Here is a 27,894-nt window from a genome sequence, read left to right on the forward strand (position 1 = left end):
TCTAGAACATAGTATCCACCTCCCCCCCCCCCCCCCACCGCCACGTCCCTGGTTCTTTCTGCCAACATCCCAGACCTCACCAAATAGATGGCCCAGAAGGGTGTCCCTCTGCCCCAGGCTCTTCCGCTTGCCCTAGGTCAGTCCTCCAGGGGATAGCTAGCTGGCCTCTGCCTCCCCAGGGCCTGATTTGGTGTCAGAGGGCCAGAAGGTGGCCAGCCATGGAAAGCACACACACAAGGAACAGCCAAGCCTCTGCGACAGGCCGCACTTTATTTGGAGTTTTCCACCTAAGCGGCTCCCAGCTGAGCCGCATGACATGTGCAAAAGTCCCCCGAGAAAGCTGGGCCTCGCAGTGTGTAAAAAAGGCCCCCCATGGGGCAGAGCTGTGCAACCATAAAAAAAGAGAGAGAGAGAGAAATCCGTCCCCCAGGAAGCCTGGCTGGGATATATATCGCCCTGGGCCAGGCCGCCGGCCAATGCTGCCACTGGTTCTGGGTCCTTTTTCTCCTCCGATTGTGCTTCTTTTCCAAGTCCTTAACATTCTGGGGTTGTGGCCACCAGAGGGCCAGATGCAGTCCTCAGGGCAAGGAGGCCTGGCCAGCAGTGCGGTTGAAGGGTGCCCTCTCTCACACACACAGACACCCCCAAACATGTGTTCCCCCACTGGTCTCATCCCCACCAGAAAACAGGGCTTCCCTGACCCCCTGAACCCCCAGCCTGCCCTCTTGTCACGTTGGGGGGGAGGGACACTCCCCTGAGACAGACAGCCCTTGGGGGCATGGCAGTGCCATTCATGTCACACCCCAAGGCAGGTGTTCGTGGGGTCTCACTGTGCGTTTGTGCATCTGGGTGTGGCCCGTTGTGTGTGTGTATGTGAGTGTGTGTTTGGCCAGAGGTGGGGGCCGAGGCTGGGGGAGGCACTTCTGGGATTCAGGGCACGTTGACTTTGAAGGGGCTTCCGGGGACACTTTCGTCACCCCACTTGACGATGAGGATATAGTCCCCTTTCTCCTTGACGGTGTAGGTGACGTTGTATACCCGGTTGCCCATGTGCTTCACGTAGACCTCCTCACAGGGGGTCTTGGGTCCATGCACACCCACCATCATCATGTTGGTGCCTGGAGAGGGAGGCAGCAAGGGTGGGCTCACACCAGGGGCCCCCATCCGCAGCAGGCCCCGCGCCCCCTTCCCACTCCGGCCCGCTTGCCCGCCCTAGGAGCCCGCCCCGTCCCGCCCCGCAGCATGCCTGCTTTGCTGCAGTCCACGGTGAAGGAGTTCTTCTGGCCCACGAAGGCCTGCGACAGTCCGGGGCCCCGCGTCACCACCTTGCTGGCATCCGAGGAGAACTTGGGGATGGAGCTGTAGCTGGAGCCCCGGCTGGAGGATGACTTGGTCACTGTCTCCACCAGAACTGTGGAGGTTTCGTGAAGGCTGTGGCCTCCAGACAGCCGGGGACCTGTGGGGCAGAGTGGGACAGCCGTGAGCCAGATCAAAAGCCCGCCCTGTGACAGACCCCTGGGCTGCACTCCTTCACCTAGCAGCAACACCCCATTCCAGACGAGCCCAGGGGACGCCCCCGGGCAGGTCTCCCCGAGATCTGGGCCTCTGCTGCCTCTGCCCCTCAGCCTTCTGGGCTCTGTCGGCAAAACTCGAGTCACAGGCTAAGAGTCTTGCTTTAAAAAGGAACACATATCCAGTGAATCCTTCAGGAAGCTTCCAAGAGGAAAGCTTGCTAACTTTACTGAGCTCTTTCTTTTTGGAAGCAAGAAATGTGGGAAGCCAGGAAGGCAGAATGTTAAGCTCAAGCCTGGGGAGCCACCATAGGGAAGTGATGGACGACAAAGAGGAAGGATTTGAAAAATAATTCTACACGAATCCACATGTAGAATATGGGAAAAGGGTGTGCTGTGTAAAGCTAGGTCCATCTTATTCCTGGTAACTTGACCGTGATGTTTGGGGCATACTGTGACCCGGATGTGAGCAGTCATTGGAGCCACCCAGGTTGGGATGGACTGCAGGTTGGCCTGAAGAGACCTTCCCCTGCCCAGGGTACTCACCTGTGACTTTGGCCTTGAAGGGGCTGCCCACGATGTGCTGGGGACCGCCATACTTGATGGCAATGAGGTAGTTTCCAGGGGCCATGGGAGTGTAAGTGACCACGTGGCCCTCAGGACACTCCCGACAGTCCAGCTGCACCTTGGAGGGGCCATCAATGGTGACAGACAAAGCCCCCGAGCCCGCGTTCAGGGTGTTGACGATGAATTCGGATGACACGCCTGGGGGCCAGAAGTAGCAAGGCTGTAGGCAGGAAAGGCTTGGGGCCCAGCGCTGGGATGGGCCATGCCTCCGGCTTCCAGAGCAGACCGCTGGGAGGACTCAGGGCTCTTTAGCACCGCCCCTCCTCTGGGGCAGGGCAGTATGGGACCAGAGACTGAGCACCCCAATATCCGCCCTTCCTTCCCAGTCCTAGGCACTCACCGGTAGTGCCTCCCTCGAGCCCAGGACCATAGGCTGACACCAAGCCAGGGTCCCCAGCCTGGCTCTGCTCCCCAACACGGATCTTGAAGGGACTGCCAGGGATGTGGGCACCATTGAACTTGACATCAATAGAATGGACGCCATTCTCGTGGGGGATGAAACGGATGGTGTGCTTGTCTGCGGGGAAGAGGGTTGGTGGGTGAGGCTTTATCCTTCCCCTCCCTTTCCCAGAAGATTCTAGCCTAGCAGGGGTGGCAGGGCCAGCTCACCACTGTCCAGCTCGGAGACGTAGCACTCCTCCACCGCCCCCGAGGGCGTGTGCACCCTGGCATCGATCACGCCCCGCGCGCCATTCAGCTGTACTGCAAAGGACGCTGGCTGGTTCACCTTGAGCCCCGTCTCCTGCAGAGACCACAGAGGACGGATGCTCAGACTCCTGGGAGGGTCTGGAGCGCTCCTCTCTGCAGGCCAACACTGCTCACACTGTCCCTCACTGTCCCCCAGTCCGTGAGGCTCCTACTTCCCATCCCCAGCCTTGGGGAGGCTCTCAACAAGGCCATGGTGGGAGGTGCGGATGGGGTCTGTGGCCTTAGCATCTACTGCTACGGGGTGGAGCCACCTGGCTGTGCTGGGCATGGTGGAGGAAGCGAGATGATGTGCCCTGTGCTGGCTGAGGGGTTAAGACCCAGCTGTGAGGTGGCCCTGATGGCAGAGAAGCCAGTGCTAAGACAGGTGCTATGTGGAGTCTGATGAGGAAGCGGAAGAGTGGCCTGGACTGGCCGGGGGGCCCTCCCCGGGGGAGGTGGGCTACTGGGGGGGCTCCAGGAGAGGTGAAGATGAGCTGGGGGGTGGGCATGGAGCCCAGTCTGGAGGGGGTAATAAGGAGAGGCACAAGGGCTCCTGAGGCTGATAAGACTACCCTGAGGGCAGACGGAAGGGGGCATGGAGCCCGTTATACAGACACTGGGAGCGAGAGAACATCTGGCCAATCCAAGGTCACCGCTACGCCCCTGGCCACATCAGCCTGCCGTCCTTGACTTCTGCCACCTCTCAGGGCAGCAGAGGGGCCCCAACCCTGGACACACCTGGAGGCTGGTGACAGTAAGGCGGCGAGCGTCATCTGACAGGGAGGCCACGGGCACCACAAAGGGACTGTCTGGGATGTGCTCGTCGTTGAACTTGATGGAGACCTCATAGTCACCTGGAGAGGGGAGGCCAGTCAGCACAGGCCCCAGGATCGGGGGTGGCAGGAGAGGGACCATCCCCACCCCAGCCTCATCCCAGGACAGGCTCCTTGGGTCAGGGCTCAGCTCTGAAGACAGACATGCATTCCCAGGGGTGTGGGTGGAAGATGGGGCAGAGAGCAGGAGATCAGGAGAAGAGTCAGTTCTGCAGCCCCAACCATCTCCTGCCTGGCTGGTAAGGAGAAATCCCATCTGGAAGGTCAGGCAAGCCCACTGCCCATCCCCACGTGGACACCCACCTGGTTCCTGGACAACATAGGAGACCCCGCAGGAGCCATCTTTGCGGTCCTCAAATGCAATCTCTGCCTTGCTGGGACCCTCCACGGCAATAGATAGGCCCCCGGCACCGGCTTCTCGGGTCCAGATGCTGAACTCAGCTGGAGACAGGCAAGTGGGGGGGGGGGGCTTTAGTACCATCAACTGTCCTGCTGGCTGCCCTGCCCCCATCCCCCTCCTGGCCACCTGCCCCTCACCTGGCACGCCAGCCACACCTCGCTCCAGGCCAGTGCCTCCTGCCCGCACCTTATGGGCTCCACCTTCACCCAGTGGCCCCACGGTGAACTGAAAGGGGCTGCCAGGCACGTGCTGGCCGCGGTACTTGACAGTGACCGTATGGGGCCCCATCTCCTGGGGCACAAAGCGCACGCTGTATGCGCTGTCCTCCCCCTCGACGATCTCGGCGGCTTCTATCTTGCCCGACGGGCTGGTCACCTGTGCGGTCATATCCTGAGAGCTGGCCTCACCTGCAGGGTGTGGGGATTGTCACTGCACGGCTCAGACCAGCCCCGAGTGGCTGACTGCACCCTCTCCATGCTGTCCCAGCCGCCCTGCGAAGACCCCAGCCCAGCCCTGCTCACCCTCCTGCTGCCGGGTGATGCTGCCGAAGGAGCCCAGGCGTTCCCGGCCCAAGAAGTCCCCAAAGACCGCGGGGAAGGGGTCCCCGCCGACCTGGGTGGACTCCTCCACCCGCACTTCGCGCTTGGTCTCCCCGCCCCGTGTCTTGCTGATCTCTGTGCGCTCTGTGCGGGTGTACGTGTGGCTGCTGCGTGTGAAGGTGCGTGTCAGGCGCTCCTGGGCTGACACCATCTGGAACCAGTTCCCTGTGGGAGACACACAGCCGGGGGGACGCGGGAGGTGAGGATGAGGAAGCAGGACAGAGACCCCTGAGGGCAGGTTCTGGGCCCACGGCCTCCCCACCGCCCTGCCCTGCCCAGGCTCCTCCTGGCTCTTACCTGGGATCTTGAGGTTCAGGTCGCAGGTGCTGCCGATGGTGGCGATGGAAGGCGCCTGCCTGCGCCGGGTGATGCTTTCCTTCATGCGGCCCTCGCCGGTAACCTTCACTGTGAAGGGGCTTCCTGGCGGGGCACAAAGGGCAGGGCAGGTGGCTCAGCCCACCCGCCTGCAGCCTCCTGGCCGCCCCCCGCCCAGCTCAACCCAGGGTCTTACCTGGCACGTGCTTGTCGGCAAACTTGATATTGATAATGTAGGTGCCGGGCTCAGTGGGGCAGTAGGTGACTTTGCAGGTGCCGTCCTCCATGTCCTCACAGTTGATGTCCACCTTGCTAGGGCCTTCAATACTCAGCCCCAGACCCCCATAGCCTGGCGGGAAACAAGAGACATGGCTTAGCCCCGCCACCTTCTCCACTCGGCCCTCCCCTCCCAAACTGCAGGCTCCCTCTGCAGTGGGCACCCCAGGTGCGTAGTAACCACTCAGGAAAAGATGGCTCCGTGGGAGAAGGGTTGAGCCAGGCACTGACCCCGAGGGCAAAGGATAGGCAGTCTGGAAAATTCCCTAAGGTAGGCCGCTTGGGTTCCAGCACGCGAGGGGGAGACACGCTCAGGACAGCTGAGCCTTCTCTTAAACATGACAGGACTGACGTGAGGACATTCTCTTTCCCCTAAATGGACTCTAGAATGTGAATCCCCACAGACACTGGGCCAGGAAGTTCAGGGAGGAGAGGGTGGCCAGGGAGGTACTGGGCAGGGAAGAAGGACCCGTCCTCACTGCGGAAAGGAGGGGTCTCTGGGGAGAAGCACCTGCATTACGAGTGTCCACGATGAACTCCGCCACCTGGAAGGTGTGTCCCTCGGAGAGGCCCTTGCCCCAGACCCGTACTTTGCTAGCGTCCCCAATCTCCGATGGCCCCACCAGGATCTTGAAGGGGCTGTTGGTGACATGCTTGCCACTCTTGCGCACGCTCACCACATGCTCCCCAACCTCCTTGGGGGTGAAAGAGATGCCTGCGGAGAGGTGGGGGGTCAGGTGTGGAGCACGGGGCCTGGTAGAGCATCCCTTCCCAGCTCATCGGGCCTCCCTCTCCCTGAGGCCCCTCCCTGTGAGCCCGCACTCACCGATGTGCCGGTTGGGCAGGCGCTTCAGCAGGCAGGGCTCCTCGTTGCCCGAGGGGGCACGGATGCTGGCAGTTAGCAAGCTCAGGTCACTCTCGGTGATCTTCAGGGACACGTCCGTGGAGGTTCCTACATTTAGCTGTGATGTCCTCATGGAGTCATCGCCTGGTGGGGGAGTTGGGGTGTCAGGCAGTTGTGACTCCAGGAGGCCCTGCCCTCCTGGGGCTCAGGAGACCTCCTGGCAGATCCCACGGACTCAACAGAGACGGGGAACTGCTCAGAGAGACCCTAGGCTCTGGAGAGCACAGTCGCCATTCACACGTTGGCTGTCAAAGGTTATGGATGGACCCAGCGCCCCAACTGCCCTGGGGAGGCCTGGGTCCTGAATGGGTGAAATCCCTAATCTGTGTGTTTAATCCTGAGTCACAAGGTTTTGTGGAAACAAAACACTACACTGGACCCTCCCACACAGACCCTTCACTCTCTCTGAGTGGCTCTGATCTAGTTGCTTAGCCTCTCTGAGCCTATCACGTTCCTCATCTATCGAAAGGGATTATCAATACCCTCACCTCACAAGCGTTACTTCAAGGACTGAACGAGAGGATGTGTTGCAAAGCATGGGGGTTGGCTGTTTCTCACCTGCTGTAGACAATAGAGTGTTCCTTACATTTGTCCAAAAGTGACCTCTTCCACCCTGAGGCCCCCGTGCCTTGAACATGCTGGGCTTGCATATCTGTGTGTGCGGGATGTGTCATAGGCTGTATGTGCCCACACGTCCCCACCTGTGATCTTGGCTGTGAAGGGACTCCCTGGGATGTGCTTGTCGTCAAAGCGCACGATGATGCTGTAGTCTCCAGGCGCTGTGGGGAGGTAGGACACGGTGCAGGTGCCATCCTTGTTGTCCTTGCAGGTGATCTCTGCCTTGGATGGGCCCTCCACAGCCAGAGACAGACCCCCTGTAGGTGGAGGGAAGGCTGAGATGAGAGGTCCTGTCCTCACCCCTGCACCTGGCTGGCCCCCCACCCCAGACCCCTGCCTGCAGCTCCCCTCACCTTCCCCAGCATCCTTGGTGACAATGGTGAAGGTGGCTGGCTTGTTGACCATGCCATGGCTCAGGCCTGGCCCGTAGGCACTGACATGGCGGCTGTTGATGGCATCCACGTAGAACTGCAGGGGGCTCCCTGGAGGTGGACGGAGCAGGGGGCTGGGTCAGTAGTGAGGACAGGGGTTGCCTGCGCACACCTCTGTCCCCAGCACCATCCAGCGGCCTCCCTGCCGAGCCTGACATCTCTGCCGCAGGGACCTGACTGGGCAAGTCTGCCTCCCAGCAGGCTATCAGCCTCCCCAGGGCCTCGCAGGATGTCTGCACACAACAGGCACTCAATAGATGTTTGTTGAAAGAAGGCAGGCAAGAACGAAGTTGCCTGGGCTGCTCTCAGTCAGTCCAGCCCGGCCCAGTCCAGCCCAGTCCAGCCCAACCCAGCCCACAACTCACCAGGGATGTGGTTGCCATCATACTTGATCCCCATCTGGTGCAAGCCTTTCTCAGTGGGTGCGTATCTCACTGTGATGGTGCCGTCCTTGTTGTCGGTGATATTGGGCCGGGCGGTCTTCCCAGAGGGCATCCGCACCTCCCCTACCAAGCAGACCCAGTTACGTGGGGCATCCCAGTTTCTCCCTCCACATTCCCCACGGTATCCCCATTCCTGCGTGGTTCTGCTTCCACCCCAGAGGTGAGGCACCAGCCTAGAGCAGTGGGATGGAAACTGAACTGGGAGACAGCAGGCTTGAGTCTGAGTTCCAGCTCTGCTCAACTTGCCGCATGACCTTGGGTAGCTCACTTCCCCTCTCTGGGCCCCTGTCCCATCCCTAAGACCAGGGCTGGGTCTGGATGAAGGGCCCCTCGTGCCTCAGAGCCCCAGGGCAGTACCTGTGAGCTCCCCTTTCTGCACGGTGAAGGGGATAACCAGGTTGAAGGGCCTCAGCATGGACTCCATTGGCTCCACGGGCACCACTGGCTCCTCTGTGGCCTGTGGTAGGTGAGAGGGAACAGTCATTGGCTAGGAAAGACCGGGGAGCTTGGCCTGAGCCGTGACTGAAGTCAGAGAAAGTGAGGCAAGAACAAGATGGTTAATGGTGAAACCAGAGCAACAGGAGAGAGACGTCAGCTGCAAGAGAAGAGGTGCTGTGCCCAGCTCAGAGAGCCCTCTGCCTAGCCTGCTCCCCGCCTGCTCCCCGCGATGGCCCCAAACCATGCCCAGCCCTGGCTGCTGAGGAATAGAACAAAGAACTGAAGGCAGAGGAGGAAGAGGAGGAGGGCAAGGGCTGGCCCAGTGGGAGGTGGCAGTACCCAGCGTGGGGCGTAGGTGCTGGGCCGGTGCAGCTGCAGGACGTCAGCGGGCTCCTCCACACGGGGCGCGCGGTCACACGCCTGGGGGCAAGGCACGAGCTCAGGGTATGGCGGGCCAGCACCCCAGTGTGAGTGACCAGACTCTGACTCATGGAACGACCCCGGGACCTGAAGTCCTGGGCTGCCCAGGAGGCAGGATGGGTACTTGGGTGCTTAACCCTCTGGAGGGCTTCATCTTCATGCAGAGCCACCTTGGGGAGATGTATGGGGACAGGGGGCCCGAGAGTCAGAGAGAAACATGGCAAGTTCCTCCAGAGAGAGCTGACCCCTGCCCGAGGAGCCCGAAGCAGAGCTGCGCTCACCTCCCAGGTGGGGAGGCAGCGGGAAAAGCAAAGGCTTGGCTGTGGAAGACTCTGGGCCCAGAATCGTTCAGACGTTGGGGGGACAGGTCCTGGGATTCCTTGCTGTTGCTAAGAGGGCCCGACCCACAGCCCTCTGGCCCTGCTTCGGCCGTGGCACTTACCAGCACGTGGAAAGGGCTGTTGGGGATGTGCTCGCCTCCAAAGCGGATGGTGATGACGTATTTTCCTGGCTCGGGCGCCGTGTAGTAGATGTCAAAGGTGCCGTCATGGTTCTCCACCACGTCCACGTCGAGCTCTGCACCGTCGGGCGTGGACACCGTGCACGTCACCTTCCCCTTGCCGGCCGCCTTGGCGTCCACTGTGATCACTGTCTCCTCCCCGATCTGGATGCGGGGGCCCAGGCAGGCACCTGCCACACAGAGAGTCCTGTCAGGGTCTGTGGGGAATGTGCAGCCCCCTCCGTTCCCAGCCACCACCCCCCTCCTCAGCCTACAGCAGGAAGAGAAGAGATGGGGCACTCACCCAGGCCATGGCCTCCAATGGACACTGGAAAGAGAGAAGAGTGTGAGGCCATGCAGCGCTCAGGAGGAGTGGGGAGGCGGGCGGGGGGGAAGGGCAGGCTCGCGGACCCCTGGGGACTGGGCCAGGGATCTGGGAGAGCTGTGAGGGGTGCTGGACAATAAGTATGGCCAGAGGAAGTGGTCGGTGCCCACCTGTCACAAGGCACTTGCTGGCATCCCCAGTAGGCAGGGCATGGATGCGGAAGGGTGAGTAGGGGATCTCGTCACCGCCATACTTGATGGTAATGGTATACCGGCCACTCATGTCTGGCAGGTAGGACACAGTGTACGTGCCGTCCCCGTTGTCCCGGATGTTGGCCTTCTTGGGCTTACCCTCGGGGTCCTGGGGGAGAAGCAGAGGTCAAGGCCTGCCTGTGCCCAGAGCCTGCCTGGGAAGTAGGCTGAGCATGGACTCACCAGGATCTGGACGGTGAGCAAGCCCTCCCCTGCGTCCCGGGCATCGATGGTGAACTCCACAGGCAGGCTGGCAGGGATGCCGGAGGCATTGAGGCCAGGGCCACTGGCCCGCACCTTGCTGGCATCGTGGGCTGGAAGCACCTTGATCTTGAAGGGGCTTGAGGGGCAGAAGGGATCCACAGTTGGCTGGGGGTTGTGGGGGCAGGTCCCATCTCATTTTGGGCCTGGAGTCTTCCCCAAACATGAGCAGGAGAATTGACTCCAGCGGGCAGGGAGGAGGGACCAGTTCTCAGGAGTCAGATCACATCCTGAGTCCTGGGGGAGGCTCCGCCCTTGACAGAGCCTGAGTATTTCTTCCTCTTCCCAGGGAAGATGCTGTGGTTTGTTTAAAGGGGGGGCGGGGGGTTTAGAGGCTGTCCTCTCCAGACTCCTGCCCTTTCCCAAGGTGCTAATGTTGTGGCTACATGGTAGGAAAGCCCAGCTTGAGGAGAGACCCTGAGGCTGTGCTGCCTCCAAAACAGAGACGGGCAGGGAGCCCTGAGGAAGCGTGGGATGGGGCACTCCCAGGGCCTAGCAGTGGCTTGCAGGAGTGGCCCTGGCAGGAGCGCCCCAAGCTCAGCACGGCGTGGGAGCTCGAAGCTCGTCCTCACCTGCGTGGCACCTCTTGGTCAGCATACTTGACGGCTACCGTGTAGGGCCCATCGGTGGCCGGGGTGTAGTGGACAGTGTGGGTGCCATCTCCATTGTCACGCACCTCCACAGGCTCGGCCACACCTGGGCAAGATGAGCTGGGTCAGCAGAGCCTCTGGCACCCCTCCCACCTCCCTCCATCCTGCCCCAGACATTCCATACCTGTGGGGCCCAGTACAGCCACCTGCAGGGGGGCTCGGCCAGCTTGACTGCAGTCCACTGTGAAGGTCTGGGGAACCCGGGCCCTGACACCGGCCCCCAGCCCTGGTCCCGAGCACTTCACCTTCCCAGGGTCTACCACGTCCTTCACGGGTACCCGGAATGGACTCCCTGGGAGGAAAAAGGATATCAGCCCCTGCCCACATGCCAGGAGGGTCTCTGACTTTGAGAAACCAGGAGGAAGCCTTCTCTGCCTTAGAAATGCCCCCAGGAGGCTAGACCAAAATGTGCAAATGCTAAGGTACTTGCTAAGAAAATGTAAACAAGGATAAATAACCTGGGCTGCAGACTGAAGCTGGGTAAAGACGGGGGGTGGGGGATGGGGGAAATGTCGAGCAGCTTGGCCTGCAGGAGAGCAGGAGTTCTTGGCTTTACAGACAGAGAAAGAGGGCACAAGGCTGTCACTGAGCCAGTGACAGTGGCTGGGACTGTGTCTGAGTTACCGAACCCGTGAGGTCTGGTTCTCCAGGCAAAGGCCCGGGATGCCAGCATTGGGCCTCTGGGAATGAACTGAAGGGGTGGTCCCACCAACAGCACCCAGCAGCCTGCCTCCTGGCCACGGCCTCAGCGCCCATGCCTGCCCGCTCTGCGTCCTCCCTGCTGGCTGGGCTTGTGACCCTCCTGTCCTAGGGATGAATCTGCATATCCAACTCCCTTCCGGTTTCCCTCCCACCAAGCGGGCACCCTGCTGCCCTCGGGGACCCCACCCCCCCTCTCTGCACACCTGGGATGGGCCGCCCCCCGAAGGTGATGTTGACATCGTAGTCTCCAGGGGTGAAGGGGATGTACTCCACTGTGCAGCTACCATCCTTGTTGTCCTTGCAGGACATCTTGGCTTCTGAGGGGCCCTCGATGGCTAGGCCTAGGCCCCCAGTGCCAGCTCCCCTGCAAGAGGACACCCCATCAGCTCTGTGAGGACCAGAGAGTGGGGACAGAGGAGCAAGACGGGGAGCAGAAAAAGCCGCTGGGGGTCCAACTGAGCCAGCACACTGGGAGGTTTGCTCCTGGTCGCCCTCGACGGGGAATGGGGACGCTGAGGCACCCACAGGGGACAATGGGGCAAGTGGTTGAGACCAGGGTGGCTACAACGTCAGGGTGCACAATAGGAAAGGGGGAGGATACCTGGTCTCCACAGTGAAGCGGTTGGCTTTGTTGACCAAGCCACTCTCCAGGCCTGGCCCAAAGGCCCGGACGCGGGTGGGGTCACAGCCCTCGGTCACGCCCACGCGGAAAGGGCTCTTGGGCACAGCTACCTCATCATACAGCACCTCCACCAAGTGCACACCTGGAAGCAGCCACAGGAGCAGGTCAGCGTGTGCGCAGCCACGCAATGCTGGCATCAGATCCCCCCCTGCTCAGCCCGGCTCCTCACCCTCCTCGTAGGCCGTGTACTGCACTCGGTAGGTGCCGTCCCCGTTGTCCGTCACATAGGTGTCCGTTTTAGCGCCCGAGGGGTTGAGCACTCGAGCGCTCACGTGGTTCCCACCCGTGGCTGTGAGGGATCTTGCGTCCACAGTGAACTCAGTAGTCACCTCACGTAGGACGCCTGGGTCCCAGGAGAGGAGAGCTCAGTGGGGGCTGGGGGCAGCCTCATACAGTAGCTCATGCCCGCCTCCCCTCCCAGCGCCCAGGCTGCTCCTTCCCAGAGCCTGGCCACCCTCTGCCCCTTATGAGCTCCAGGCCCTGTCTCCCACAGCCCCGGCCTTTACTCCCTTCACCATAGGTGACATTCTGTTCACATCAGTCACCCCACCAGGCTGTGTGCCCCACAGGGCAGGTCGTGGTCTTACATCCTTCTGCACTCCCACCCTCACACCTAGCTCAGGGTTTGCCCCCAGCAGATGGTAACTCATATTTACTGAACTGAGCTGAACCGTCTCTTCTGACTCTTGTCATTTCTACCCCAAAGCATCCCTCTATACACTCTAGAGCAGGGTTCTTAGCTTTTTCAGATCAGGGTGCCCTTAAGCTGATGAAAATTGAGGATTTCCCCAGAAAAATGCCCACAGGCAGATGTAATTTTGCCACAAGAGCAGAGGCAAAGCTCCACGCCCTGCCCTTGCCCTTAGCTCCTTCCTGGGGTGTCTGAGCCCTAAGGACTCCGGGGCTGCCCCGAAACCCCCCCTTTGCCCCACGCAGGCACCCTAAGCCCTCAGCCCTGCTCCCCTCCCTCCTGCTCACTCCTTTGGCTCCCTGACTGGCGAGTTGACAGGCTCCTGGCTCTTTCTATCTCACTCACCGTGTGGCTCCACACCAGGCCCAAAGACCTTGATTCCACTGGTGTCGACAGCAGGCTGCACGTGGACACGGGTGGGGAACTTGGGTACGGGGTGCCCGCCATACTTGATGGTGATAGTGTAGGTGCCAGGGAAGGCGGGGCTGTAGGTGATGTGGTAGGTGCCGTCGGCATTGTTATGGATCAGCACCTCGGCCTTGACGCCAGCGTCCGACAGGATCTCAATGGTCAGCTCAGCCTCCCCGGCCTCCGAGCAGTCCACAGTGAAGGTGGCTGCCTCGCCAGCCTTGCCACGCTCCAGGCCCGGCCCACTGGCCCGCACCTTGCTTGGGTCAAACACGGGCCGGATGGTGGCCTTGAAGGGTGAACCGGGAATATGGGCTTCGGCGAATAGGATGTTGATGGTATACTCGCCCGGCTCGGTAGGCAGGTAGCTGACAGCACACGAGCCATCACCATTATCCTGGCACTCGATCTTGGCTTCACAGGGGCCCTCCACTGTCAGCCCCAGGCCGCCAGTGCCAGCCCCCTTGGTGTCGATGGAGAATGGTGCTGGGGTACCCACCAGCCCACCCTTGAGGCCAGGGCCATAAGCGCAAACCTAGAGGGAGAAGCAGACATATGGGTTCCCTACACCAGCCCCTCCTTGCCTGGCCTTCAAGGTTTCCCACCCAGCTAAGCTCCTTCAACAGTGGCTGCTACTATAGACTGAGCTACTATAGACTGTGAGGAAACAGAGGCAGAAAGATTCAATCATTTGTCCCAGTTAGTGGATCTGGGACTCAAATCCAGGTCTGATCCAAGGTTGGCTCTTAAGGCAGGTCCTGGGATGGGGAATCACCTTCGCACTGGGTCCTTGGCTATGCCCACTCCAGGACATAAGGCCCTCTGGCCTCTGCCCCTGTGTCTCATCCATCTTCCCTACAAGCCCCCAACTCCCAGCTCCCACCAGCCCCTATCTCCTCACCTTGGAGGGGTCAGGGGGCAGGACACCCTCCACAGTGAAGGGGCTGCCAGGTATCGGGTGACCATCGTAGGTGATATCCACTTTGTAGGGCCCCTCCTCGGGGGGCATGTAGCGTACAGCCTGGACTTCAGCTCCAGCCCCAGGTTCCAGCTTGCAGGGGATGGGCCGTCGGGAGGGCGAGGTCATCCGCACGTCCAGCTGGCCCTGACCGCCAGCCCCTCGTGTGTTCACGGAGAATGCCTGTTCTTGCCCTACAGCCACCTCTGCACAGAGGGCAAGAGATGCTGTGAGCAGAGACTCCAGCCCACCCCCCAACACCCTCACTCCCAGAGCAGCTCTTGCCCCACTTACTGCTGTTGAGGCCTTGAACTTTGACTTTGCTGAGGTCCAGCGGAGGTGCCACATTCACCACAAAGGGGCTCTTGGGGACGGGGTCTCCGCCATAGGTCACTGTCACTGCCATGTTACCCTGTTGGGTACAACAGGAGGTCAGAACTGGTGGCGTAGACACAACCTGGCAATGTCTCTTTGGCCGGCAGATGGGGACTAGAGGCTCAGAGATCCACATCGAGCGAGAAAGGGAGGCAGGAAAGGGGCCAAGATCCAGAACTGACCCTGAGGGTGGAGGAAAGGGATCCAGCATCCCGTCAGCCAGGAGGGGTGGGGCCTGGGCAGGACGGGGCATACCTGCTGGACAGCCGTGTACTTGACGGTGTAGGAATAGTCGTGGTTGTCGATGATTTCAAAGTCCCGCACGGCCTCGCCCTTGGCAGCGCCAGCAAACTGTACATCCAGCTTGGCCTTGCCCGCTCCCTTGGTCAGCACCGTGAAGTGAGTGGGCTTCCCAACTTCCACACCTGGGGAGCCACCCCAACATGGTGGTGAGGGCCTGGCAGCCGCCTCGCCCCAACCCCAGCCAGCCTTGCCCAGGCCTTGCCCAGACACCCACCTGTGCGGTTCAGCCCAGGGCCCTCTGCCTTGACCTTGCTGGCATCATGGGATGGGTCCACCTTAATGTGGAAGGGGCTGGCAGGGATCTCCTGGATGAAGGAAAGGCTTGGTCAAGGTGGACCAGGGCGGCTTCTGAAAAAGCCCCCTTTGTTTCCTCTGAGGCCCACTGCTCATGTACAGGAAGTGCCCAGTCGATGGCTGTGGACTAGTTTCCCCCACCCCCGATGACAGCATCTCAAGCTGCCGGCTTAGACTTGGGGGCAGGGGTGCAGGTGACGGCCAAAAGCGGAGGGCGGGATACCTGGTTGGCAAACAGCACCATGATGGTGTAGCGGCCGGCCCCTGGCGGTGTGTACTTGACTGTGAAGGTGTCATTGTCATTCTTGATGATGTCAAAGTCAATGTCGGCCTCTGCGGGGCCCACCACACCGGGGGCGCACTTGATGCCAATGCTCACGTCGCCTGAGGGAGGCAGGCACGAGGCCATGAGGGAGACCGAACACCTCCCCAGCCCCACCAGTCCCACAGAGCTCCAGCCAGAGTACAGCCACCAGCCCAGATCCCGCCCAGGCCCCACCCCACGCCCACGCCTAGTCTGGACGCACCTTGCCCCGCCTCACTGCAGTCCACAGTGAAGTAGGTGGGCTCGTTGGCCTTGAGGCCTGTCTTCTCCACACCAGGGCCGTACACCTTCACCCGCTCGGGGTGACTGCCCTCTCCCACGTTTACCTGTGGGGAGGGGTTGATGCTCAGCGCACTGCACCACTCCCGAGGCTCATCTTCTTCCCCAGGACTACCCGCCCCAGCCTGAGGGGGACCCTCTTAGCCTCTAGGAGGGGGCCTTGAGGTGGGGCGTGGTGATGAGGGTCCAGGGACAGCCAACATCTCCTGCCTGGGGCTCCACACATCCTCTGGGGCCACTGGTTATAGGCAGGGGCAGGGCGAGGTAGACGTACCCGGAAGGGGCTCTTGGGCACGTTGACACCTCCCCAGGAGACGATGATGGTGTGCTTAATGGGCTTGGTGGGCACATAGGAGCAGCGGAAGGTGCCGTCGCCATTGGGGATGACTTTGATGTCAATGGGGCAACCGTCAGCATCCTGTGGGCATCACCAAGCAGTTCTTAGGGGGCTCTGGCTGCCTCTGAGCACCGGCGCCCTCTGCGGGCCTCCGGCCCGGCGGGCCTCCTTCCCCACCATCACAGGCTCCTTCCCCGCCCAGATCTCAGGCCACATGAGCCTAGGAGCCTAGGAGCCAGGAGACCAGGCTCGAGGCCATCTGCGTGGCCTGGTCTCCCAGCCTAAGTCTGAAATGTGTTGGCAGGGGAGAGGCCGGACTAAATCAAGGTTCCTAAAATTGAATAATGAACCTTTTAAAGAAGAATTACCCTTCCAGACCCAAGAATACGTTGATTAAATTCTAGGAGTCAAAAGATACAAGTTTGAGAAACTAACTTGGGAAACTAATGTCTTACTTAATCAAATCATCTTTTAATTGCAGGTTATTAGTATGAAAATAGGTTTTTGATAAAGTATGTTTTTTTAGATTATCAGTAAGAAAACACAGAATTTAAAATTTTCTGTAGTTCTTATGGACCCATGAAAATCAGTCCTGTGATTCCTGGAGGCGCCTGCCTCTTACCTGCCCCCACGGTCCCAGGGTCCCTGCCCAGGGCAGTGAGGGGCAGTGAGATTGGGCAATGTCCCACCTGGGCATAGAGCTTCAGGTCTCCCTTGCCAGCTGCACGGGCATCAATGGTGAACTCTGCGGGCTTGTCCACAATGCAGCCAGTGGGCTCGAGGCCAGGTCCAAAGGCCTTCACCTGAGTAGGGGCAAGATAGGAGCGCTGGGTTAGAGACTGGAGGCCTGGAGGAGGGTCCACTCGCACCACCCCAGGCTGGTGTGCAGGAGCTGGGACCTCACCTTGTCAGGGAAGCAGTCAGGTGGGGCTGGCTGGATGTGGGCGATGAAGGGTGAGTCTCGGATGTCCTCATCATCACAGATGACATGCACCGCATACTCCCCAGGCTCCGTGGGCCAGTACCGCACGTCACAGGAGCCATCCCCTTTGTCATCACACTCGATCTTGGCCTGTGAGGGCCCCTCGATGGAGAAGCCTAGGTGCAAGGTGGGCAGGGTCAGAGGGCACTACAGGCAGCTCGGACACCCCGCCACTCCCCCAGCACCCCCACCCCAGTTGCCCCCACGTCCTATCTCCTAGTCTTATCCCAATATGCGCTACCATTCCCACCTCGGGTCCCCACTCACCCCTCGGTGTCCCTCTATCATACCACTCCCCAGCATTCCCTCTTGCTGCCACCCAGTCACTTACCCAGTGTCCCCACCTCCGTGCCAATGGCCTCCACCACAAAGTCGGCTGACTTGCCCACCTGGCCAGTTTCCAAACCAGGACCCCAGGCCCGTACCTTCTGTGCTCCCGCCTCTGGGCTCACCTGTACCTCAAAGGGGCTGGGCGAAGAGAGAGCCAGTGTCAATGCTAGAAAGTGCCCTCATCCGGGGTACCCCTCCTCTCTTCCCTCAGACTCTCCAGCAGCTGGCTCCCTCCTCCCACCCTGTGAGGGCCCAGTCAGGAAGGCAGGGGGTACATGGTGCTTACCTACGGGGGATGGCATAACCGCCCCAGGTGATGGTCACCACATACTTTCCAGGCACCACGGGGTAGTACTCGCACTCGAACACACCGTCCCCAGCGTCCCGCACCTTCACCGGCTCCTCTGTGCCCTCTGAGGAGATGCGGGAAGCGGGAATCAACAGCGTGTGAGTCCCAGCTCCTCAATGCCCTCAAGGAGCCCTGGGAACCAGGCCCAGCCTGAGGGCAGTGTTACATGGGCAGAGCGGCACCTCAGGGCCGAGACCACATGTCATCCCTGTACATTACAGCCCAGGGTAGCATCTCAGGCAGAGAGGACCATTCTCAGCTTGCAGACTAGAAACTGAGGCAGAGTGGAGATGGTGTGCCTGAGGTCCCACCATGCCTCTGGTCAGTGTCCCTTTGGAGTCTTTCCAGGGGCCGTCGTGCTGGCCGTCATGGCTCTCAGGGAGTCTTAAGCACTGGCCACATTCCTCCCTGCTCCCCCAGCCCCACCACCTCCACCCCCGCCACCCTGACCCCCATCTCCTACCCTGGCCTCCGGCACTCACTTGGTCCCTTGACTGTGACCTTGAGCTCCCCACTGCCAGCACCCTTGGTGAACACCTTGAAGTCAGCCACCTCTTTCACACGCACGCCCTTGGGCTGCAGTCCCCGCCCAGAGGCTCGGCAGACATTGGGGTTACAGGCTGGAGGGTGATGGAGAGAGAAGAGGGCAGGTTGGGGGTGCTGAGGGGTGCTGGACAGAGCCTCAGCCCCTCCCCACTCATCCCCCCACCTCACTGTGCACAGTCCTCCTGACCCCCTCACAAGCCTCCCCCATGCTCCCTGGTGCCCCCAACACAACTGGGGCTGCTGGGAGCAATCATATTGACCAGGGAGCCAGGCACAGGCCCCCATCGGGCTCATTACCAGAAACCCCTCCTGCTGGGCTCTCAGAGGCAGAGCCTGGGTACACAATGGGGCAAAGAGAGATAGGGAAGGGCCCTGCACCTTGCCCAAGGCCATCCACCCAGAGACATCTGAGCAGCTTTAGGAACTAAGTCATGCCACGCAACGCTCAGCAACACCATGGAATAAGAGATATTCCATATAACATGAAGCTGGCCACAGATCACAGGCAATGCGTGGAAATCCGCCTGCCACAGAACACTGCCAGTGGCCATGACCCAGACCTTGCTCAAGAATGGTGGCCTCAGCCTGCTACAGAACACATGAAATGACGCAGAACCCACAGAGTGCCACAAAACGGGCAACGGCATGTGATCCAGGCCCTCCATGAAACACAGGCAGATGTGCCACAGAACAGAGGCAGTGGCGTGGAACCTAGGGCCTGGCACACAAGGCCATGGAGGTGGGCTGATTCCATGCCACTTGGGTCACGCCACATAGCACAGGGGAGGCCAGTCGGCTATGGCCATGCCTGGCCCCGCCAGTGCTAGAGGTACCACCTGAGGGCCTGGTGTATGGTGCTCACCATATATGCCCCTACCTTGTGGCCCTGTTGCTTCCCCCTCAACCCTTCCATGGTGGCACCTGTCTGTGGTCCCCTGACCTTCCTTGGGGATACGGGGTAGAGAGATGATCTGGATGAGATCTCTCCAGAGCCCCACCCCCTGGCTGTTCCTTCTGCTCATTCGAGCCCTTCAGCTTGCTCTGCACCCACCCCAGGATTTAGTGCTTCATTTCCCATAAATCCCCAGACCCGGAATTTGGTGGCAATTCTCTCTGTGTCCTGGCCTCGGTGGGGATGGTAAAGGGCCTTTACCTTCTGCCACATGGACGGGGAAAGGACTGCGGGTGATGGGGGCACCCGCGAAGGCCACATGCACTGTGTGAGGCCCCTCCATCACAGGCCTGTACGTGCAGCGGAACGTGCTGTCACCCTTGTCCTCCAGGGCCACCTCCACTGTGTCCCGCCGGCCCTGCGGGTCCACAATCACCACGGCAACGTCACCAGTGCCGGCTCCTGCCGAGGAAAAAGGCCGTCAGCCACCGCTGCTCAGGGCTCCCTCACCCAGACCACCCAACCTGTGGCTGGGACCTCGCCCCAGTCCCCCAGCCATACCCCCAGGCACAGTCAAGGGCTGCCTGCCTGACATCCCCGAGGCCTGTCCTTACCCGCAGTGTAGATGTCAAAGTAGGTGGGTTTGTTGGCTACATTGCCCACGGGCTCCAGGCCAGGGCCACGGGCTGACACCTTGTTGGCGTCCCCCAGGGCCATGCCCACATTCACCTCAAAGGGGCTGCGTTCGATGTTCTGGCCAGCAAAGAGCACGGTCACCTGGAGGTCAGGGGTCAAAGGTTAGAGTCTAGGGGAGAGCAGAGCCAAGGAGAGTGGGAGGTGGGCGGCTGGTGCCCTGGGGTGGGGTGTGAGCTGAGAAGGAGGTCCACGCAGCCAGAGCCTCGTGGGGAGATACCTTGTGCAACCCAGCGACCTTGGGCACGTAGGAGACGGCGTAGGTGCGGTCCTTGTCGTTATTGGGAACCACCTTGGCCTGTGGGGGAGGGAAAAGACGGGAGGTCACAGTGGTGTATCCCCTCCTGGCCCCATAGAGCCTGGTGGCCCCCATGGTGAAGCACAGCCGTGGCGCTGGCAGCCGCTTCCAGGCCATTCCCGTTGTTCCTGTGTCACACTAATCCTCCTGTCCCCATAGTCTCTCCATACCTCCTCCGTGTGGCCTTCGGGGTCCTCAATGTAGACCAGCACCTCGCCCACGCCGGCATCCGCGGTCTGCACGGTGAAGTGGGCGGGCTGCAGCACGGTGTTGCCCTGGGGCTCGATGCCTGAGGGGCAGAGGCAGAGGCACATTACTTAGGGACAGCCATCCTAGCAGGCACCCAGCTGCCTGGGGACGGGGGCTCAACACATACCAGGCCCATAGGCGATGACCTTCTTGGGGTTCAGCTGCTTAGAGCGCACAGGGGCACCAGGTTTGAGCTTGGCCTTGGGGAACTGGGACAGGTAGGTCATAACAGAATGCTCATCCACGTTGGGGTCCACAATCTCCTCGGGAGCAATCACCTGCCATGGGGAGGAGTGGAGTTACAGCGTGCCCCCCTCACCTAGCAACCCCGGTTCTTACCCACATCCTGACCAGGTATCCTTTTAGACCCACCTGCCACCCTTGGCCCCCTTACCCCTATCCTCTCCCCTCACCCCACTGTGAGTGTACCTGGGGCACCCCGAGCCAGTCGTCTGCCTGCTGCATGGCCTCCCGGGCGTTCTCCACAGGCTGGTTGGGATCCCAGGCCGCCCAGTCGGGGCACAGGCCTGAAGAGATGTGGGGACAGGATGATTGGGGGGAGCAGTTAGCCAGAGGCAGAGCATGTGCTCATCTCACACCCTCCTGGGCTGTGGGTTCACACCCCCTCCCACCAGCCAGGTCCCTGCTGACCCCGACATTCTGGCCCATCGGCTGGGATGCCCATTGCTGCTTAGAGGCAGGCAGCCCTCCTAGCACCAATAATGAGGCCTTTCTATCCTGACTGACGCAGCCTGGCACCAGCCCTGCCAGCCAGCCTCCCAGGCCGCAGTGCAGACCCTGAGCACCAACCCTGAACAGCAACCCCTGGGAGGGCACCCCTCCCAGGCCTCTCCACCTCATTCCAGTTGCCTCAGGGTGGACAGAGGAGGTCAGCGTCCCTGTTCCACATATGCCTCTGGCCCATCCCCCAGAAGGCACCTCATGGCTGCTCCCAAACGCTTCCCACATCAGCCTCAGGGCATGAGACACCTTCTCCTTCCTAACTGCCTACTTGGGGAAACTGAGGCACTGAAGGGGCTGTTGGGAGAGGATGAGTTCTACTCTATGGCCACCCACAACCCAGCTCTTCTCAAGGAAGGGATTCTAAGGCAGCCCCAGATCACTCCTGTGAAGGGGTGCAGGGGTTAGGGGGTGCTTGGTCTAGGCTAGACCCGGAGGAGGGGGGTGATGCTCACTGGCGGGGAGGGGGCCATCTCAAAGGCTGGAATCCATGAGTGGCCAGAACAGCTGAGCTCATTGCTGGCAGCCGCACCAGCTGTGGGCAATGGCTCAGCAGCTGGGAATGCTTCCCAGGCTGCCGGTGCCCTCACCTCCCATCCCCTGCTCCCCAGCTGACCCCAGGCTGGCAGAGGATTCTCCCAAGGGGCCCTGTCTCCCCAGTGGCAGAGTTGACTGACCCAGGAGGAAGAAGCCCTATTTTCTAGGAGAGGAGGCAGGGTTCCAGCTGTGGTGCCTCCGATTTCTCACGGACCCTAGCTGCCTTCCCCTGACCAGGCCAGGCCTGGGTCACAGGCCACTGGGCAGTGCCACTCCAGCCTCAGCCCTCATCATGCTGGGCCCCACCTCCTTCTCAAAGTGGTCCCAGGGTCTCACAAAGAAGGGCGTTCTCTGGGTCTAACTCCTGACCTTCTTGCTACCAGTCCCACATTTCCTTTCTCTCAGCTCGGCAGAAACGGTACCCATGTGACAAAGCAGGAAGTTCACGGAACAGGGAGTCGAGGCTCTGGGCTCTAGATCAATTCTGCCACAGATGGACTGTGTGATCTTGGACAAGTCACTAGCCCTCTGGACCTCAGGGTCCTGGTCTGTAAAATGAGGGGTTCTAAACCTCTTCCTGCTGCTGCAGAATCAGGAAGGGCCTGACTCCCGCAGTGATTCTCAGCTGGAGAAGGTGGTCCTGATCCGCCAGCGCTGCGACAGGCATTCTTACCACCATAGCCCTCAGTCCCAGCAGCCCAGCAGGGTCCCAGCGCTCCTCCCAGGCTAAGGGACCCATGTGTGCCAGCTGGCCCACTCACCAGGGGCACAATTGTCCACCAGGGCGCCCAGAGCTTTGCCGTCCTGCCAGTCGCGGTTGAAGTTGGTGATGGGCAGCTGGGGCACCTTGTTCTGGATCCAGCCGAGCAGACGCTGCTTGGGCGTCTGCTTTCGGGCGTCTTCATCATCCTCGTCTTCCCACATGGGCATGGAGATGGAGTAGTGCAGGATCAGCGTCCAGATGAGGCCGAGGATGAGCTTCAGGTTCCCATCCACGATGGCCTTGCTGTCTGCAGAGCAGAGGGAACAAGGTGGGCACCTTCTGCTGCATAGGCCCCACTGCCCCCAGGCGCCCTCCCTCCCCAGCAGCCTACTTCTGGAACCTACTGCCTTCCCAGCCTACCAAATTCTCTCCCTCCTGAAGGGCGTGCCCAGAAGTCAGCCCTTTCCGGGATCCCTCCCTTCTCCCTTCAGAATGAGGCTGCATCCCAATGTGTCCCCACCGCAGGGACTCTTCACCTCTATCAGAGCACTTGAGTGGGTCTCCTTATCGGTTACAGGTATCCATGCAATTAATTATCTGGTATGTAAGCCTCTTGGGGGCAGACGCTATTTTGTCGTGTCTCATTTTTTAAGTTTTGTTGAGGTATGCTTTACATACTGCGAACTGCACATATTAGAGTACACCTGGATACGTTTGACAATATGTATGTATCCACAAAGCCATTGCCGTAAGATAATAAACGTATCCCCCCCCCCCCCCGCAAAGTTTCCTAGCACGTACCTTTACGTGACCCACGCTCCTAACCGTCCTTGTCCCTCTTTTCCAGGCAACAACTGATCTGCTCTCCATCACTATAGAGTAGTTTGTGTTTTCTAGAGTTTCATACACATGGAATCGTACCGTATGCATTCTTTTTTGTCTGGCTTCTTTCACTCTAGACCCTGTACTTTATTTTTCTATACTCAGAGCCCAGAACTTAGTCAGGTCTCGATAAATACTGAGTGAATGAATGAATACTTAAAAAGCTGAAGTTGGAGAGGAGTAGGACCCACCTGATTTCAGCAAAATTCTACTCTAAAGGCCATAAAAGTCTTTAGGAACAAAGTTTCTGGGAGGAGGGAAGGGGTACAGACATGCTCTGTTAAGGCTGGAAAATCATGTGTTCAAATACTGGGGGCCAGTGGGATTTCACAGGAGCCAGGGGAAATGTCACTCATGTGGACTCAAGTCTCAGATGCTGAGACTCTCAACCCATCCCCTCCTTTGAGGAATAGGATGGACCAGAACTGTTTCCCCAAGATTTTGGGAGCCTAGTTCCCCTTTAACAGTCAGAAAGAAATATCCAAGAGCAGGGGGTGGCCTAGAGTATATAGATCTTTGGAAACCAGCTTATTTGTAAATATGCAGGCCTAAAACCCATCGGCTTCCCAGAGCAGTTTTTAGGAGATTGGGAGGGGGCGGAAGACTCAGCCTTGTTTACCGGTGTTGCCAGAGAGATGGGAAAGGGTGGGGCTGGAGGCACCCCTTACACATTTTTTCCTGCCCCCCTCTGGATCTTGGGGGACAGCCTCAGGGGACTAAGGGCCTGGGAAATCCCAGCGTCCCCTACCCCAGCCCCACCTGCCCCCAGGAGGGAGAATCTCAACTTCTCTTCCCTCTGGCCCGGGACTCTGGCCCCCATGACTCCCCCACCCTTTCACTGATTCATCCTTCCTTCCCCAGCAGCTCCCCAGCCCTCCCCCGCTCCCCCTGGCTCCACTGCAGCACAATGGTTTGGCAGCTTTCAGATTCCATGACACACTCACTGCCGGCCTCCCGGTGCTTCAGTGCAGTCCCTCTCAAACACACAGGCCCACAGCACACACATTCGCAGTCTTGACACCCAGGGTCCCACAGCCTCTCCCAGCCCTGACAGCCTCCAATCTCCATGCTGACAGAAGTGCTTCTAGCCAACTGGAGCCAGATCCCCAGGAGGGAGGCCTGGAGGCTGCTGGGGTTGGGGGATGGGGGCGTGTTGGGGGAGGTCATTCATATTTGCTGCGGGAAGAGGTTTCTCCCCAGCAACTGGCCCTGGGCCAGACAGCAAGTGGTCCACTGCAGCTTGGGGCAGGAGAGGGTGGGCCTAGCGTCCCACTCTGGGAGCAGTGACCTTCCTCTCCCTTCCCCCCTTGGAGGCCAGGCAGAAAGGAGGGGAGCTCAGCTCAAGCCAGCCTTCCTCTCTTGTACCCCACCGAGCTTCGCCGGCCAGGGGGTACCCCCAAAGGGGCGGGAAGAGCCCAACAGCCAGTGCCTGAGGCAGCCCCAGGCCCCAAGTGGAGGGGGAGGAGAGAAGGCTGGGCGAGGGAGGGGCTGGGACAGCTGCTGCCCCCTCCAGCCCCTCCCTTGGCTGTTGGCTCAAAGAGAAGGAATAGCAACTGGGGAACAGCTGCGGGACAGTGCTGCCTCATAGGTCTCTTTGTTTGGAGGGGCTGGGGGGGGGCTGGGATGGGGGGAGTGGGGTAAGAAGGGTACACAGCTCCTCCAACCCAGGCAGAGTACCCCCTCCTTCAGGTGGACTTCTCAGCTCCCAGCTCCCACCCCACTCCTAGAGAGGGACGTGGGGAGTCTTTTTGACCCTCCTCCCAGGTGCCCAGACGCTCCATTTCAGTCTTGAAATAATGCCTAGAGGAGGCCCCCTGGACGTCCCGTTCCAATCACTTATGGGAACCGAGGGAACTAGAGGAAAGAGGGAACCCAGCTACGTCTCCTCAAGCTTGGGAAGCTCCTTCCGCCTGGGCCCCCTCCCCTCCAACCTCAGCCTCAGGCCCAGCAGCAGAATTGCTGACAGCTTATCTCATCACCGGGAGTGAGCCACTTGGCCCAAATGGGGAATGGTTCCCTTCCTCCCTGCGGGAACCGAGGCACTTCCCTCCCCACCCCAAACCAGCTTTTGCTTCTTCCCCCTCTACTCTGAGCCGGCCCCTCCACAGTTGAGCCAAGGGGCTGGAGCCAGGCACCACCATGGGGGAGGAGAGAGGTGCGCACAGGAAGGATGAGGCCTGGAGAGGGGCTAGCCGCCCCACAACCCAGAGGGGAGGGGAAAGCAGAGAGCAGCTTCCTATAAAGATATGCTGAGGCCCCAGGCTCTCCCCTGGAGACCCCACCTGGGACAGCCAGTCCTGTCCGTCAAATCCCAGCATGCAGGGGGGTGACAGACCAAGGGCAGACTCCCCTCAGACCCCCGCCAACACACACACACTCTCAAAAGCCCTCAGCCCCACTACACATCCCAGGGCCCCTCCCCCACTCCTGTCCTCAGGCTTGTCCTTCTGGAAAGCTCAGAGACATCTGCTGTGTCACGGAGGTAGGGCTATTTCCAGGCCAGAGCGGGTGGGGTGGGAGGGCAGTATTGGGGCAGGAGGGGGTAAGGCCTAGAGAGGGGACTGGACAGGGCAAAGAGCCCCCGACTGACCTCAGCTGCTAAATCAGGAGGCTTATAGATGCCCTGAGGGAGAGTTGGGGGTGGACAGACATTCAATTATCTGGAATAGACTCTGGGGCAGTCTGGCAGGAGAGGCATCTGACCCTAAGTTAAACCCCTCTCCTGGGGCCTTGGGGTGCACACTTCAAGGGACACTTTCCTGTAAATCACAGCGGGACTCTTTAAGAGCTCACCACAGGAGTACACAGGAGTAGGGGGTCTGGCCCAGGCCACCAGCCTGCAGAGAGGACGGCAGAGCAATGAGGGGAGGGGCAGCCTTTGGCCACTCAGAGTCCAACCTTGGCCTCTGGTTCCCAAGCCTAGAGTGTCTCCCCACCCCCACCCAACACAGACACACCTTCCAAATCTGGTTACACTCAATGACTTCCTCCCTTCTACAGGCCTTCCCCTCCCTCCCCTCTGCCCTGAGCGTTAGTTGCAGCCAATCCCAGCTTAGGGGGTGGGCTGGGGCCGGCCTGGCCTGGACGTGCGGAGACCCCTCCCTGGAACGCTGAGCCGGAGGAGGACTCGCGGGGGTTAAGGCTCCCGCGCTCGCTCAGTGCCTTTTTAGGTTTCCGAGGCTGGGCTCTGCTTGCCTCGGCCCCCGGGCCTGAACCCAGCTGCTTAACACATGCGGGCCACCGGCTCTCCGTCTGCCCCGGAGCCCCGGGATCGGCCGTGGTTGGGACCTGCCTTCAGCCCGCTCCTCCCGGTGGAGCTGCTGCAAGGCTGGGAAGCCTTTGCTTTGTTTGAGGGAAGACGCCCCCAAGAATCAATAATGGGTACTGGCCCTGTCCTCTCAAGTATGGCTGGGGTTGCCCGATGGCAAGAAGGCGGACGATGAGTAGAGAGGCGGGTCGGTGGCAGCGTGTAGGAGAAGACTGAAGCTGGGGGACTCCGGACCCTCCGGGTATCTCCCCATCCCCCACCGCTCGCCGCTGTGCAGAGGGGCGTGAGGGCAGTGCCCGTGTGGCCAGCGTCGGTGGTGGCGGGAGAGCCGGGGTTCCCTCCCCGTGTCAGGGGGCTGCTCTCCTCCCTCTCTCTCAGCTCCCCGCACCCACAGGCACCTGTGTCCCGTCCCCACGGGCCAGCCGGTCCTCGGGGCACTCCCCTGCCCACACTGACCTATGGACACGAGCTTGATGTGCTCGCGCTCGAGGAACTCGAGGGCCACGGACACGTTCTCCAGCTTCATCTGGCGGAAGTTGGGGCGCGGGTGGAACTTGCGGTACATGCGCTTCTGGCTGAGCACCTCGAGCAGAGCGATGAGGCGCAGACCGTCGCTGAGGTCTCGCTGCAGGTCGGTCAGGCGCTTGCCCACGCACTTGAGGTGCTCGTTGCACCAGCGCGTGAATGTATTCTGCTGGATCTTCTTCCACGGAGCGTCCTCCGCCAGGTCCTTCTCCGTGGACGGCATGTCGTCTGCCTCGTCGCCCAGGCCGAGGCCCGCGGGCTCCGAGTAGCCGCTGTTGTTCATCATGCTGGCAGGGGCTGGGTCGGGGGTTGCGCTGCCTGCTGGGCACGGGCTGGGCAGGGGCTGGGGGCGCTGTCGGGGCGCTGTCTGGGCGATCGCGGGACTCGCAGCTCTGCGCTGTGCGGCTCTCAACTTCTCTCGCGCCCCTGGCTGGCGGGACTCAGCGGGACTCTTCGCTCCTTGGCCGCTCTCTCTCTCTGTCTCTCTCTCTCCCTTCGGGGGCGGAGCGGTGCTCGGGAAGTGCCGGCCCGGCCGGGGCGGGGGGTTTAAGAAGCCCCGGGCCGCGCTCCCCCCGCCGCACTCGCAGCCCCCGGGTCCACGTCAGAGCGCCGGCCTCCCAGGAATGCCGCCCGGCCTGCGGGTGGGGGCCGCGCAGAGCCCGACCGCCCCGCCTCTGTCCTCCCCTCCCCCACGCGGCCCGATTGGCCCAAGGGGGGGCTCCCCCGCCCCCCCAGTTAGCGCCCCAGAGGGGCTAGTCACTGGTGCGCTGCGCTGGAGAGGTGGCGCAGAGCTGGAAGGTGGGGGGTAGGGCACCCAACACCCCAAAACTAAGCATTGCCCGTCAGAGATTAAATATGTCCCCTCCACGTCCCGCAGGACTAAAGAGATCAATGGGGAAACTGAGGTCAGTGGTTAGGGTAAAACACAGTGATCTGGTGTTGACAAAATTTTCTGGGTGAACTATTGACAGGGCCTGGGAGTCCTGGCTCCTAGCCCAGGGTATTGTCCACCTGTGCCAGGGAAGGGAAGTGTGTGCTAGTATAGAGATGGACTGAG

At 60.6% G+C, this 27,894-nt stretch overlaps 1 protein-coding gene across 2 annotated transcripts; it reads right to left on the minus strand.

The window, feature by feature from the left end:
* Positions 1-250: 250 nt before the first annotated feature.
* On the minus strand, positions 251-27,621 carry FLNC (filamin C). Of its 2 annotated transcripts, XM_088799932.1 has the most exons (48): positions 26,769-27,621; positions 22,221-22,469; positions 20,611-20,708; positions 20,309-20,459; positions 20,103-20,221; positions 19,855-19,932; positions 19,556-19,718; positions 19,203-19,403; positions 17,986-18,123; positions 17,441-17,567; positions 17,156-17,292; positions 16,747-16,940; positions 16,532-16,645; positions 15,780-15,923; positions 15,429-15,552; positions 15,125-15,285; positions 14,822-14,912; positions 14,560-14,729; positions 14,224-14,341; positions 13,873-14,135; positions 12,909-13,506; positions 12,042-12,215; positions 11,792-11,954; positions 11,394-11,554; positions 10,613-10,780; positions 10,411-10,534; positions 9,761-9,917; positions 9,497-9,686; positions 9,306-9,329; positions 8,945-9,192; positions 8,422-8,502; positions 8,002-8,101; positions 7,567-7,707; positions 7,124-7,252; positions 6,854-7,027; positions 6,075-6,236; positions 5,760-5,963; positions 5,169-5,321; positions 4,955-5,077; positions 4,580-4,822; positions 4,196-4,465; positions 3,962-4,099; positions 3,564-3,679; positions 2,748-2,880; positions 2,479-2,655; positions 2,058-2,276; positions 1,247-1,456; positions 251-1,118 (listed from the first exon to the last, which is right to left on the minus strand). In XM_088799932.1, the coding sequence occupies exons 1-48, from the start codon at positions 27,121-27,123 to the stop codon at positions 931-933; spliced, it is 8,163 nt and encodes a 2,720-aa protein (XP_088656058.1). In that variant the 5' UTR covers positions 27,124-27,621; the 3' UTR covers positions 251-930. The 2 variants fall into 2 exon arrangements, with proteins under 2 accessions (XP_088656058.1, XP_074171722.2); XM_074315621.2 differs by lacking the exon at positions 8,422-8,502 and having other exon boundaries at positions 26,769-27,618.
* Between the last annotated feature and the right edge of the window lie 273 nt (positions 27,622-27,894).

This window comes from Rhinolophus sinicus, chromosome 8 (assembly GCF_057876585.1).
Source record: "Rhinolophus sinicus isolate RSI-liver-muscle chromosome 8, RSI-T2T, whole genome shotgun sequence".
NCBI lineage: Eukaryota > Metazoa > Chordata > Mammalia > Chiroptera > Rhinolophidae > Rhinolophus > Rhinolophus sinicus.

Excerpts from the sequence above, each read along its gene's own strand:
- FLNC (XM_088799932.1), bottom strand. The coding sequence starts at position 27,123 with ATGATGAACAACAGCGGCTACTCGGAGCCCGCGGGCCTCGGCCTGGGC. Across the intron at positions 20,709-22,220 it reads GGTGGACAATTGTGCCCCTG|GCCTGTGCCCCGACTGGGCG; the intron begins GTGAGTGGGCCA and ends ACATCTCTTCAG. Across the intron at positions 4,823-4,954 it reads CCTGAACCTCAAGATCCCAG|GGAACTGGTTCCAGATGGTG; the intron begins GTAAGAGCCAGG and ends TGTCTCCCACAG.